The 15307-nt window shown below is 34.1% G+C and overlaps 1 protein-coding gene across 1 annotated transcript in view; it reads left to right on the top strand.

Moving 5' to 3' along the window:
• Nucleotides 1-15307, top strand: part of ERBB4 (erb-b2 receptor tyrosine kinase 4) — a 1100940-nt gene that overhangs the window by 876208 nt on the left and 209425 nt on the right. Inside the window, exons 18-19 of the mRNA XM_024763203.1 lie at nt 4014-4136; nt 8559-8657. Of these exons, the coding sequence (XP_024618971.1) occupies nt 4014-4136; nt 8559-8657 (222 nt within the window). The remainder of the gene's footprint in view (nt 1-4013; nt 4137-8558; nt 8658-15307) is intronic.

Here is a 15307-nt window from a genome sequence, read left to right on the forward strand (position 1 = left end):
AATAGCAGGGGTCAAGGAAATTATCATATTGGGCCAGATCTGTTTCTTTTGGAGACAAGGGTCCATTAACAAGCTCTAGGATATACAAGTAGCAGAACTAGAAAATATCTGAGTCAGAGAATATCTCAGTAGCAGAACTAGAAAAATGTTAGAAAACAATAGAATTTTTTTGGTTTAAAATAAAGCCAGATTGGCAAGCAATTTATGCTTTAATTAGGGCCATTAAATTGGTAGCCACTGATCTCATTATAGCAGCAGTGAAAAGATGAGCTTCAGGATAAAGCTTAGTTTTGTAATCACATAGGCCTTATCACACTATTTATGAGGTGCATTTAATATTATGCATGTTAGTTATTGTGAATGTGTAAATTATCCATAAAATACTATAATTTCTTTTGTATTGCCACACTGAATTCTCTAGCATGCAAGATGATCGTTTTCACCATAAAGGTTATAGGGGAAAAGCAATTGCAGAAGACCATGTGTTACCATATCCTTCTCAACTCGAATCCTACCTCTTTCTCCTGATACACGTATCCATGCCTATCTGAACATTTCAGAGCAAATCTGTACTGAGACAGTCTGCCTTCTTTGCATTTGTTTTCTGTCTCACTGTCAGTGTGACATTTTGACTTTTCCTCTTAACACTGAAAGGGATGGGAATATTCATTCATTCATATGTTTCTCACACTGATAATGAATTAAATTTTAGCTCTTTTCCCCCAAAAGTTAAATCTGGATAGAATTGTTTGAAAGTTTCAGAAAGCTACTATACAATTACATATAAGAAGATACTTCTAATGATTGAAGTTATCTGAAATTAAATGGGCTGTCTTATCAGTAGACACGTTCAAGCATAAAAATGGTAGTTATATACACAGAGTGAACATAGTAATGATTCTGACTTGAGCTGGATGTTACAAAAGATCAACTTGATCACTTTCAGCCTTGTACATGTGAACATGAATAAAAGTTTGGGCACAGCCCATGTGCTGTGCATATTTTCAGGTTAGCTAGGATGATGCAGACAGGTAGAATTCTCCCTTATGGACAGCTTGGAGCAGTCACTGAAAGAATTCTGAAAAGTGAAGTAAATAAACTAGAGTTGGAAAGGAATTAAAGGTTTGGAATAGCAGTGGATATTTAGGTGATTGAATAAATAGAAGACAAATTCTGTCTCTTAACTATGTGTAGGAAAAGCTCATTGCTATGAAAATAGTTGTTTTGTTTTGTGCTGTTAATATGGTGCTTTCTAATAATGCCCTCCAAATTGGCATTTCATTACTAAATAAACACATACTGATTGGTTTTATAAGCATATTCTATTTTTTATAGAAAGTTGTAGCTTAGGACTAAATTAGCTAATTGTTGAATTCTCATCTTTCTCTCAGTAAAAGTAAATAACTGTGATTTTCTACCATCTAAATAGAAGAGGAATTTTTAACAGGTTCAACTTAAATTCTTAAATACTGAAGCTAGAAATCTGCCTCAGATGTGAAAACTTTGTTAAAACATGATATGTTGTTGGAAGATTTTTAAAATTGATACGCTTTACAAAATCATGTTGACCCAGATTGTCTTTTTTCTGTTGCATGCATAAAAGTAGAAAATCTCTTTTTCAGTATACACTTATTGAGATGCACTATAAGCTTGATGCTTTGATAGATGCTGTGATTTAGAAATGTATTAATGAGATATAATCCTATCCCTTGAAGAGTGACAGATTTGGTGCCTATATTATGGCAGGTAATGTTCCAGAGTTTTCCACCTATGTATATACCATTTCATCCTTTAACAATCTTCTAAGATAATTATTGGTATACCAATTTCACAGATGTGAAATGAAGGGCCAGGAAAGGCAAATTGCGTTCTAAGCCTGTAAGTGGCAACAATGATATACAAACCCACAAATTTAAACTCAATTGTCTTTCTACCATACTGGGTCATAAAATAAAACTGTGCTCTTTTAATGGTATAATACTCAAATTCCTGGGGGGAAAAATGTGTTTGTAGAAATAAATTGAATGATACTTAATAAAATTGCGGGTAGAATTGTAAAGTTTTCAAAATATGAAATTACTGCACAGTATATGCCTATATATAATACATGTATATACATTTTTAAGTCTATCTAGCCTAAACTGCTAAAATCCAGTCCCCAATCTTGCATATGATTTTTGTATGACTTTTGTATATGATTGTAAAGTTTTATAACTTTTAAACTTTTCTAAAGGTTTCTTACTGTGTACATAGTATGTGTATCAAAATCTATGAAAGAAATTCTGCACAGCAGGATTCAAATGAATGGGATCCTCTGCAGGAGATTTTTTTCAGATTTGTTAAAGAATTGTGTGACTCTTTCTGAGATTTATGGGACTTGAATGCAGTTATATGCATTATTACAGGATAAATTTGAAATTGAAATAAAAGTGTATTAGTTGCCAGACTGTTAAAAAATAGCTTAAGAATATTATAATTCTTATCACCTTTCCCAGATTCTTGCTAACATCCCTAAACTTTACCTACATTCAAGATTCTGTTTAGCTAATTAAGTAGACCACGATGTTCACAGAAGCATGATAATAATAACCAAGCTGAGGACCGCAGTGCAGTTAGCCTTATAAGCAGACATTTTGAAATACTGTGGTGGTTTTCAAGACAATGTGAGTAGGAGTAGGCCTTAATTATTTCCTTATGCTGAGGGAGAACAAGCTATTTGTCTGTGTTTAAAGTTTAGTTCTTTTATTTAACTTAAAAATAAATTTTAAAAAAGCTCTTGTTTCTCTGACTTGCCTTTCTCCTCAAGCATAGATGAAACTCTAAAATTTTAACATACAGTTTAAACTTTTTGGTACCCAGAGTCTCTCTTCATCTACATTTTTGTGTTCACATAGTCAAGAAATTGGCACATTTACATACCTTTCTCCTGCTTACCCATCCTCTCTGGAAATGGCATCTAAACTATGACATCTAAAATTATCAGCCTAATTTTACCCCTTTTGGCTACCCAGCCCACTTTAGGAACTGGTATTTCCCACCCTAATCTCACCCTTCAGACCTGTCCTTCTCCCTGATGCTGTGTCCAAACGGTTCTTCCTGGTGGCAGTGTCATCCCCCATGTCCATCCATTTTTATTATCTCAAGGCCAATTTTAAAGTGTTCCTCCTTTTAGGAGCCACAAAAAGCAAACCTCACTCCCCAGTGGTTATTTTATTCCTCTGCATTTCATAGAATTCATTTATGATCTAGAATCAATTTATAGCATTTTAGAATTTTTAACCTAGAAGGTGCTCTAGGGCCTTGCTACTTAAAATGTGTTCAAGGACCATCATCATAAAGAGGAATCTCCTGGAGTTCTGTAAAAATGCAGATTTCAGCCACAAATCCATATCTACTGAACCAGAATCTGCATTTTAACAAAGAACTCTGGTAATTCATATGTACATGAAAGATTTAGAAACACTGTCTTGGGGTATTGACATTGTGCTAACTTGTTTTCTTCTCTTCTGACATGTCTGTCCTGACTTCCCTGCTAGGTATTAAATGATAAGAAGGTAGCTTTTTTTAATTTTTAAAAATTGTATTTATTTAATTTTTATGTATCGAATTTCCTGAAATGAGAAAAAACTTTGATAGAGTACACTGGCATAAGTAAAATCTCTTAAGTCTTAGATGAAGTTTTCCAAAAGGAAGGAGCATGAAAAAGTAGAATTAAGAGCCCCTAATCAGTCTCTAAATTTCCATAAAAAGTGGGAAAAAAATCCCCTAGACTAGTATGCCTCAAGGTAGGTACACTTTTGTTACTTGTGTTCACCCAGGTGAATAGCATGAGAAGAGAAAGGGTAGGGTCAGAAGGAATTGTGAGTGATCCATTTTACAAACACATTGTTTGTCAAGGAAAAGTGGTCTTGTGTGTGTTTTCTATGTGTGAGAAAGTGAACCAGAGAGAAAAAGAGAGGAACACTGATTGTTGGATCAAAAGTTGTGTAACCTGTACTCTTTTTGCTTTGTAGTTGGTAGAACCCTTAACACCCAGTGGTACGGCGCCTAATCAAGCTCAACTACGTATTTTGAAAGAAACTGAGCTCAAAAGAGTAAAAGTACTTGGTTCAGGTGCTTTTGGAACTGTTTATAAAGTAAGTAGAAAATAACACATACCATCAGTTATTTTCAGTTTTGTTTCAGACTTGTTTTAAATAATAGCCAAAGTTATTGTTCTAGCCAACCTAACTTCCTCTTTAATATTCAGAGAGGAGAAATCTTTATAGTATTGAGAAGTTGCTGAACAAATGAATTCATTAATTTTTATTGACTAAACTGGGTTGGATACAGTTATGAGAAAGCAGGAAACAATGATGCAAAGCCAAAATATTGTTCATTCTCTGAATGCCTTCTGAGCTCCTTTTGATATCATCTCCCTTTGGCAAATTTGTTCTTTTCCAAAATACCCAGATCCAACCCATTTACCTTTACCCCTACACAGGAGGAGATCCCCGAGAGACCTGGGCAATGTGCTTTTCTTTCTTTTCTCTAAGTTCAGGTTAGCTAGAAGGAGAGGGTGACAACATGGGTTTTTAATAAGAGAGATATTTCTGGAAAGGGAGAGCTTGAATGATAGCATTTGCATGTTTACTTATTTAACTTAATTACAAAACCAATTCAAAGGCCAGGCCAAAGGTTAATTGTGGTGAAATTTATTTTTAATGGTAAACAACAAGAATAAGAAGCTCTGTTGGGATAGTACTAAATCCTTCTTGTAATGTCCATTACTTCAATTCCCAAAATTTGCTTTAACAAGTTTCTCAAAGCTATATGCAAGCCTACATTTTTACAAATATGTTGGCTAAAATATGTCAGATCTTAAGAACTTTACATCTTAAAATGTTATTTTTTTATATTTCAGACAGATTTATTTAATGGAAATTATTAACAATTGGAATATAAACCTTAATTTTCTCTCTTGAATTTTCCAAAAATAATGTAATCTCTTTAAAATAAAACTTTTATTCTATGGTCAAAATGCAAAAGTTTCTTAATCTCTTGTTCTGCATATTTTGTTCAATTAAATTCAGAATTATTAGCTGATGTTTTTTGACCCACCTCCTAGAGTAATGAGAATAAAAACAAAAATACATGGGACCTCATTAAACTTAAAAACTTTTGCATGGCAAAAGAAGCCATAAACAAGATGAAAAAGACAACCCTCAGAATGGGAGAAAATATTTGCAAATGAAGCAACTGACAAAGGATTAATCTCCAAAATATACAAACATCTCATGCAGCTCAATAACAAAAAAGCAAACAGCCCAATCCAAAAATGGGCAGAAAACCTAAATAGACATTTCTCCAAAGAAGACATACAGATGTCCAACTAGCACATGAAAAAATGCTCAACATCACTAATTATTAGAGGAATGCAGATCAAAACTACAATGTGATATCACCTCACACAGGTCAGAATGGCCATCATCAAAAAATCTACAAACAACAAATGCTGGAGAGGGTGTGGAGAAAAGGGAACCCTCATGCCCTGTTGTTGGGAATGTAAATTGATACAGCCACTGTGGAGAACAGTATGGAGGTTCCTTTAAAAACTAAAAATAGAACTATCATGTGACCCAGCAATCCCACTACTGGGCATATACCCAGAGAAAACTATAATTCAAAAAGACACATGCACCCCAGTGTTCATTGCAGCACTATTTACAGTAGCCAGGACATGGAAATAACCTAAATGTCCGTCAACAGAGAAATGGATAAGGAAGATGTGGTACATATACAATGGAGAATTACTCAGCCATAAAAAGGAATGAAATTGGGTCATTTGTAGAGACGTAGATGGACCTAGAGACTGTCATACAGAATGAAGTAAGTCAAAAAGAGAAAAACATATTGTATATTAATGCATATATATGGAATCTAAAAATATTGGTGTAGACAATCTTATTTACAAAGCAGAGATAGAGACAGACAAGACACAGATGTAGAGAATAAACATATGAATACCAAGGGGGAAAGGAGAGTGGGATGTACTGGGAGATTGGAATTGACATATATACACTATTGATATTATGTGTAAAATAGATAACTAATGAGAACCTACTGTATAGCGCAGGGAACACTACTCAGTGCTCTGTGGTGACCTAAATGGGAAGAAAGTCCAAAAAAGAGAGGATATATGTATATGTATAGCTGATTAACTTTGCTGTATGGTAGAAACTAACACAACATTGTAAAGCAACTATACTCCAATAAAAATTTTAAAAATATATATTAGCTGAGTACCTAATTTGAATATAAACTATTCTAGGCTGACTTGATACCTTCTAGTCTTCAAATCCTTTTTATGTTTAAAGAGACACAATGTATCCTATCTGTTTCTCTATTTATATTGTGCTAGGAAAAAAATGGACTTCCATTTTAAAAGTAACTCAATCTTGGCATGTACCTTGCATATAGTCATGGTTGTATTTTTAAAGATGATACGGTCTGGAAATTGAATTTTATTTTAAATCATGAATACCATATAACTCAAGACTAAATATTATCTAGTGACCTCAGAAGGTAAAATATTAATAATATTTTATTATTATTTAATAATAAAGCTTTATTAATATTTTTAACAACACTTATTTGCCCATTGTCCAAGAGTGTTGCACATGTATTGAAATTACCTCTATTAAAAGCTTATTGAAAGTTCCATAAGTATGTTTAAATTTATGCCTACAGTGTATATTGTTGACCCTAAGTTTTAATTAATATATTAGTTCTTACAAGGACATACTGTCTTAAACTTTAAAGAATTATTCTTGACCACAGAAATTCAAGTTGGCTTAGACAATTACTTGGTTAATGCTTCCTTCTGGTTGAAGATACACTGTGTTTAAACATAAAAGATTTGAACCAATATCATGGTATCAGCATAGTTGAACTGTGGTCTGATGGAGCCTGGAAAATAATGACTATACTAATTTAAAAAGCAATGCAAATTAATTCACACTGAATGTATATTCTTATTTCAAAAGTATACTTTAGGAATATTTTAATATTGATGCTATATCTTTATAAGGTAACCCCCTCTGTTACTTTTTAAATAACGGTAAGCCTGTTCTCCACCCTAGTACCATCAAAAAGAAAATGGGTCTTGGGCTTTTTTTTTCTCATTTTTACATTAATAATTTACAAAAAAAGTATACTGCAGGGAACTTGGCTTATTATTTTGCATTTGACATATAGATTTCCCTATTCACTCTAAGAACATAACCCTTAAATTCACCTTCTAATGGTTAAAGTCTTTTTTTCTTTATTATTTTGACTTTTTAATAATTCTTGTGTTTAGGTCTTCTCTTATATTATTACCACTTTGGATAACACAAATACATATATCTTAGCATAGAAGTACTAAGTGAAAAACTTTTAAAAATATTTTCTTTATAACTACAACGAGCTGATATTAAGAAAAACAGGAAGTGGAGGTGTTCTGCTCAGGAATAGTAGACTATTTTTTTTTTCTTCCTTTCATTTTAATGTTAAAACTGTCCTTAGAAGACATTTTTGATGTCAAGGCTAATAAATTAAAATTTGAGATTTTTTTTTTACATGTAACCTCATATCTGCTTCTGTGTTCCTTTGGGACGATACACTTAAAAAAAATATTCTTGTATATTCTATGCATCCCTGTATTATCAGTATCATTATCCTCATTCAAATGATTGAATTGTTTACTCAGAAATGCTGTTATTTAGCTAAAGTTGTACTTTACCCAAACCCTGCCAACCTTATACTTTCCCACAATGCACAGGTCCTGTTTGAATATAATTATGTCTCTAGAGGAAGAGAGAACTTTCAGTGACTAATATAAATATTTTATATTACTTCAGAAATAATAAAAATCCTTGAATATTAAATAATATAGACAATATGTGCTCAATACTCCCTAGTACTTGCCTTTGAAAACTATTAATTCTTTTTTTTTTTTTTTTTTTTTTTTTATAAACAATCAACCTTAGAAAATTAATTCTTAAATCAATCTGAATTTTGATACATAAGAATATGCTTTTTTATTTCATTTTATTTTTAGTTGCAGAATAATTAGATAATATTAAAGCTGAAAAGAACCTCCAACATTAATTACCCCAGTCTTCTAAACTACAAATAAGACAATTGAAGTTCAAAAATCAAAACAGCTTTCTCAAAGTTGTGAGAAGTTGATGATATCATCCAAGTCAAATATTATTATTATTTCAACGTTTTTTCTTTTTCTTCTTCTTTTTTTTTTTTTATTATTCAAAGCCTTTTTCATGTACACAAATTGAACTTGATAATAGCGTATATACATATGATCCACCTTCAGGTAATGAAAGCAGAAAACAAAGTTGCTGAGTAATTTGTAACATATAACAGGTGCTTGAAAAACATTTGTTGATTGAATAACAAAATATGGAACTTCTAAATTATTTTTTAAGGTATTAATAGGTCAAGTGTTTAATCAAATTTTGTTTCTGGTCTAAATGTTGTATGTCTTAACATAGATTTAATGTGATTTTTTTCCTCCCAAGGGTATTTGGGTCCCTGAAGGAGAAACAGTGAAGATTCCTGTGGCTATTAAGATTCTTAATGAAACAACTGGTCCCAAAGCCAATGTGGAGTTTATGGATGTAAGTACAGACAGCAGGCAATCACATTTTTATCCATTATTAATAGACTGCTTTTAGAATTCAAAAAAAAAAAATGACTCCGACTTCAAAGTGTCTTCTCTGGAAATGGTATAATCTTATAATTAAAGGCTTGAGCAAGGGTCAGCAAACTTTTGCTTAAAAGACCAGAGAATAAATATTCAGGCTTTTCCTGCAATGTGGTTTTTGTGACAACTACTCAACTCTCTCCTTTTAGTAGATAAGCAGCCATTTTGGCTTGCTGACCAAATCCTGCCCTCAACGGCCATGTGTTTAACTACTATGCCAGACTGCATTTGAGAGTAGTGACGATGATTTGGAAAATCAGACTGCTTTATTTTATTGTTGTTATGATATATTACTTGAAAACATCAATCAATATTAGTTTTGATAGTGAGTTAGTTGCTGTTAAATTTAAATTAGGAACCCACTAACTCAGATAATTACACATTGAAACCTGTTTTTTTCAATTCAAATTCATAAGACAAGACCTTATAGGTAAAATGCTCCAACTATAGAATAATAAGAGTTCTGAAGAATGAAAGTACTTTATAAGGTCAACCAGAACTTTAAGATTTCCCCTAGCAATAATTGTAGATTGAGCTGCTCAGCAAATTTCAGAAGGTACAACAGATGAAACTATGTATGTAGCGTGCTGTTATTTTTTCACATTCAACACAAGATATCTCGCCAGAGGTGCTGTCAAAGACCCATATGTATTCTTTCTCTATCTTTTAACATAATGTCTTCAGTAATAAGAATGATTTTGATTTTCAAATGACCTTCATATAAAAGAATATGCACTTTGATTTTTAAAAAGACAAATTGCTATGTTTTTCTATCCTTTTCTCTTGTACGCTCTTTTGTAAGTTTTATAGGAGCTCAGTTTGTGGCGCTGGATAATTTATTTGGGTCTAATGCTATACTCATCTTATATAGGGCTACTTTTAGTTTAACAACTTATTGGTTGTTATACAATAGGGCTGATAATTTAAGTGGGACCAACCTGTTGCTCTGATTGGTTGGTGCAGATGCCGAAAGCTCTGTCTCTGTACACCAGTGCCGAATCGAACCTCGGAGACAGAGTTTGGGTGAAGAATAGCTTTATTGCTGTGCCTGGCAGAAGGGGACAAAGCAGGCTCTTGCCCTCAGAACTGTGTGTCCCAACCCCGAGGGTTTAGTGAGGTTAGTGAGGAGTTCTATAGCAGTGGTTCAAGGGTGATATTGCTGATAAGATTAGGGTGTGTGCAGGGCCTCCATTCCTTTAATCTGGCCTCAGTTGGTGTCTTGAAGAGTTTTTCTGGTTCCTTTAATCTGGAATGAAGAATGCTAACAATTTCCATTTGTTGGGGGTTTTCTTTCTGTAAAGAGCACAAAGATATTGTTATTTGTATCTCGGGACCCTATTGTTTCTTGGCTGCTCCTTCCTTGTCTCTGAACCCCCTCCCTTCCCTGATTAACAACTGTTTGAACCTGCCCTTTGGAACGCAGGGAAGGTCACTGAGGCTGAACAGAAAGGCTCCAGATCCCAGGAGTCCACAGTGTCCCACTTGGTTTCAGTGCTGTGTCTTAACAGTTGCTAAATATTTTAAATACGATTCTTGCTGCATATCTATCAACACCTATCTAACAGACATTGAGTCCAATAACTAAATAATGTTCCTTCTGCCGGTCTCTAAAATTTCCGACGCTCTCTACAGCCGGTTCAAATATTAAAATGTAAAACAAGCTTTTTTCAGTGATGTCACGATCAATTTGATCTTGATCATAAGTATAAATTTGTGAAGGGAACTTTCAAAGAAATAAAAATGATAAAGAAAAAAGACAATGAGTAGAAACAGTGTAGTTAATATGTAAAACTGATAGTAAAAGATCTTGCCTAGTCTAGACAGCAGCCAAAGCTGAAATTCATAAGAATGCTAATAATCTCTGCTGGAGGCTTGGACAGCCATTTTTGTCATATTTCCATGGAAACAGACTGGCAAAAAGGGGTTAAGAGGCTACAAAATAATCACCTAGGAAAGAAGCTTTGAAAACCTCATCATGATTTTGAATGACTATTTGAAAGCTCCTAACCCCATCCATTTTTTCTTTTCCCTCATCTGAAGTCTATTCCCATGGAAACAGGAGTAGGGGTGGCAGCTTGAAGTTACAGATTTCTGCTGAAATTTAGATGAGGCTCTGATTGAGCCATGAAAGGCATCATTTTCCTAGATGGTTGATGGATCTGGTGACCAACAGACTCTAAAGAGTCTGATCTTAAAAATGAAAAAAAAAATTAAGGAAAATATTTTGACTGCACCTTTCCTACCTGGTGAATAACTGCTAGAAGATTAACAGATTGATGAACTGCTATTGGCAGAGTTTCAATAAATATCAAGCAGAAACACTTCTTACTATTTTCTCAACTTTTAAAACATTAGGATAGCTTCACAACAATTAAAATACTGCTGAACTGGAAAAATTAATGGTGAATTCAGTATTTTAAGTAGGCTGGTATAACTTTAATACAAACATATACCTACTTTTCATACCTACATTTTTACCTCATCTATTATGTGTGAAGATCATTATAAGTGCTTAAATAACATATCAAACCACAAAAGGTCTATGTTAGCAAAATTATTTGCAATTTGGACCTAAGAATTGAGTTGAAATTGCAAATATTCTCAGGGTTATTAAGTTAAAAGTCATGTTTGACATACGTCTTAGTTTGGGCTCTTCCAGAAGCAGAAGCTGACCCTGAGACAAGGATTTGAGTGAAAGTATTGATAGTTTTTTTTGGAGGTGAGGGACTCATCAGTAAGGGAATATGGAAATGAGACAGGAGAATCAGTAAAGTCATCTGCCTTCATGAGTGACTGGAGCTTCTTTCCATTGGAGAGACTCTGGCAGCCAGTGTAGGACGTACACCTCAGAGTTACACCTTAAAATGTACACCTTAAAATGTAAGGGAGATGATGAAAGAACTCCAGCTGTCAGTCATTGGTTGAGGGCAACTGGGAGAGAAAGACATTTATTCTCCTGCATATGCTACCTGCAGAGTGTGGCAAAACAGGCTTCAGTAGCAAGAGAAAGCCATTAGGCAAAGAAAGGCAGGAGGAAATCAGCTAAGGTACAGTACTATGGTAGAGTGTTCCAAGGATAACTTTCAAACTAAAATAACTGCAACCATGCCACATGTCTCCTTTGCAGACTGGTTATGCGTGTATTAGTATTAATATGCATGTGTGTGCCTGTGTTTCATATCATTGTGTAGGAGGAAAATACAGCTTCCAAAGACAATGGAAACTGCATACTTTTATTAAGCATTAGACCTTTTTGCTGCCCTCTCTCCCTGCAACTTTACACTTAGGGTAGGATATTCCAGATTTAATAACTACTACTACTAGTTTTAATACTCAAAACTCACTACATCTACTACTTCTATTGATATCCAAGGGCAAAGGAGAGGACTTTTAAATTTCCTTAGAATTTTTACCATAGGCAAAAATAAATAAGGAGCAATTTGTGTTCTATTAAATGCTACACTAAAAGCAAGAGAAGGAGGATTTGGTCACAAGGCTGTTACTCAGCTCACCTAAGTATGTCTAATGGATTCATAATGATGATAATAACACACTGCTAGTGAATGGCCAGTACATTCTTCATTCACATAAAGGAAGATCACATTGAACATTAAGAAAATGACTCTAAAGGTCCACCTTCTTAAGAAGAATGCCTACATTTATGCGCTCTCCTAGTTCTTGCTTCAAATGGCACCATTTCATTGGGAAAACACGGGTGTTTTTTGTCTCCTTTTTTTGTTTTTAAATTCATCAAATGATGCACACCAGATACCTAAAAAATGATGCTATTGAGCAAGATCCCTGGAATTTGGGACCCTGGTCTGGTCAAATCAGACAGGCTCTTGAGTTTATCTGAGCTTCCACTACTCTGTTTTTTGTTTGCTTGTTTGTTTCCCCTGATATTTAAGCCCACTACTGTTTGACATTATTTTATTTGCCTAGGAAGTGCATATATCTTTAAATGTTTTACTTAATTTATGTTTTCTTAGAAAGAACTAATCTAGGATAAAAGAAATGCCATAATTATTCTAAGTTCCAGTGACTGATCAATAATACTTCAGGTTAGAGATAACTTGAATCTTCTTGGCTTCAGTGTCAGCTTTGCCACCAAATCAACCACATAGTTCATGAAAAGGTGCTGCAAGGAAAGGTGTTTCAGATCAGCCAACCTTATTGTGTAAATGGTAATTTTCTTATTAAAAGAAAAATAACTAGTTTCCTTCTTCCTATACAATAGGAACTTTTATCTTACACAACAGTTGTTTTATTGTTTTCTGAAGATGTATCCATTGTTTCTGTTACTCTTCTCTGTATTGTCTTTATGATACTCAGTGTCTTAGTGAGAGCTGTTTCAACTCTTATTGTTGCCATATTAGTGGGGTGAGACAAACAATTTTTTGGTAAGATTTACATTTTCTCCTAGATTATAGCAGATTTACAAAACTATTGGAAAAGATATTTTGTTATATAACATTATTTTCACATTACAATATTTTCATACATATGGCTTCACATAGTTAACAATAACTCTTAGCTAGATCCTGTATTATACTAATAGTGGATTTTTAAAAATGCATATAATTTAATTATATTATATCTTTAGGCCTAATAGATTTTGCTAATTTGCATATATGAATACAATTCATTCATTTCAGAGGTGAAAAACAAAATTCCTTTTTATTAAAAGCCCACTACTTAGATGTCACAGGATTCTATACTGCTTGCATGATTTTTTTTTTGCGGTACGCGGGCCTCTCACTGTTGTGGCCTCTCCCATTGTGGAGTACAGGCTCCGGACGCGCAGGCTCAGCGGCCATGGCTCAGGGGCCCAGCCACTCCGCGGCATGTGGGATCTTCCCGGACCGGGACACAAACCCGTGTCCCCTGCATCGGCAGGCGGACACCCAACCACTGCGCCACCAGGGAAGCCCAACCAATCCTTTTTACGTTAAGAAAAATTATTGCTAAAGTAATTAAGAAAAGTTTTGGATAGTTGTTTTGCTTTTAAAAATAAAGTAATAACTTCAGAAAGAGATTCCAACCTCCATTAGAAACAGAATTTAGTCTTCCAAAACTCTACTAAAAAGAAAAGGAAAAAAGTACCAGTAACTAGAGTAAATCACTTTTGTTATAGTTATTTCATTGGCCCTGGTTCATGTCCTGTTAGTTGTAGAGAACTCTGTCTGAAATGGCATCACATCTGAAATCACTCAGTCAAACACCTGATTCTCCAACCATATTTTCCTTTCCCTCCAGTTCTTTTCCTATAGTAACTACTTGAGAAACATGTAACCCTTTTTGATGTCTCCCATTCATTGACTCTTCGCTGTTTCTCACTATCCCTCAGCGGCCACCTGTCCTCGCATCCCTTCATAACAATCTTGAATTTGTGGACCATCTTATAATCACATTCTTTTTAAAAAATTTTTTATTGGAGTATAGTTGATTTACAATGTTGTGTTAGCTTCAGGTGTACAGCAAAGTAAATCATTTATACATATACATATATCCAGTCTATTTTTTCTTTTCTTTTAGATTCTTTTCCCATATAGGCCATTACAGAGCATTGGGTAACATTCCCTGTGCTACACAGCAGGTTCTTATTAGTTATCTATTTTATAAATAGTAGTGTATATATGTCAGTCCCAATCTCCCAATTTATCCCCCCCCACCTTATCCCATAATCACATTCTTAAAACTCTTCAGCTTTCTTGCTTCTCAGAATCATGCTAGCAAACAATCCTAGAAATACTAAAATTTCTCAGTGCTATGTTCTAGACCTCTTTTTAATATACATGTTTTGTAGAACATCTCACTAGATTCTCAAATTTCATCTCTAAGTCTGTTTTATGAATCTGACCTCATCTCCATCCTTGATATCACCACACTGAAATCTCAGAGGAATCTCAAGTTTAACACACTCAGAATGTACCTTTTCATCTTCTTTTCTTAATCTCTTCTGCACTTAATCTTACCCATTTAAAGAATGTGTATATTTATTTACTTTATTGTACCCATCAGAAATTTGGGATTTATCCTTAAATGTCACAACCCCTCAAATTACTCATTACAAATTCAAGAGAAAATGCTTTGATTCTATGCCAAAAACACATTTAGAGAGCATCATCTTCTTTTTATATCCTATTGCCACCCCCTTAATCCAAGCCATCAACTTCTCCAGCTTGAATTATAAAAAGAGCTTCCAGTTTGATCTCCCTGTTTTTTAATACAGTGTTTTCACTAAAGCAAAATAAAACCTTCCAGTGTTTTCACTAAAGCAAAATAAAATATTAGACCCTTGGCTTCCAGGGCTCCTAACTCTTCTCCCAGTCTTCTTTCTCTTCACTGACTCTCTTTCAACTCCTCTTACAAGCCAAGCAAACCAGTCAGTGCTTTTCCCCAGTTTCCTTCTCCCGGTTACACCTAATGAACTTTTGGTTATCATTATTTTCTCAGCTTAAGTAGACTTCCTCAAAGATACCTTTCCTGACCCCTTAATCTAAATTATAACCTACTAATAACATTCAGGAAAAAATTATGCATTTATTGTGATTATTATAGATT

Source organism: Neophocaena asiaeorientalis, unplaced genomic scaffold (assembly GCF_003031525.2).
Source record: "Neophocaena asiaeorientalis asiaeorientalis breed wild unplaced genomic scaffold, Neophocaena_asiaeorientalis_V1.1 scaffold86, whole genome shotgun sequence".
Taxonomy (NCBI): domain Eukaryota; kingdom Metazoa; phylum Chordata; class Mammalia; order Artiodactyla; family Phocoenidae; genus Neophocaena; species Neophocaena asiaeorientalis.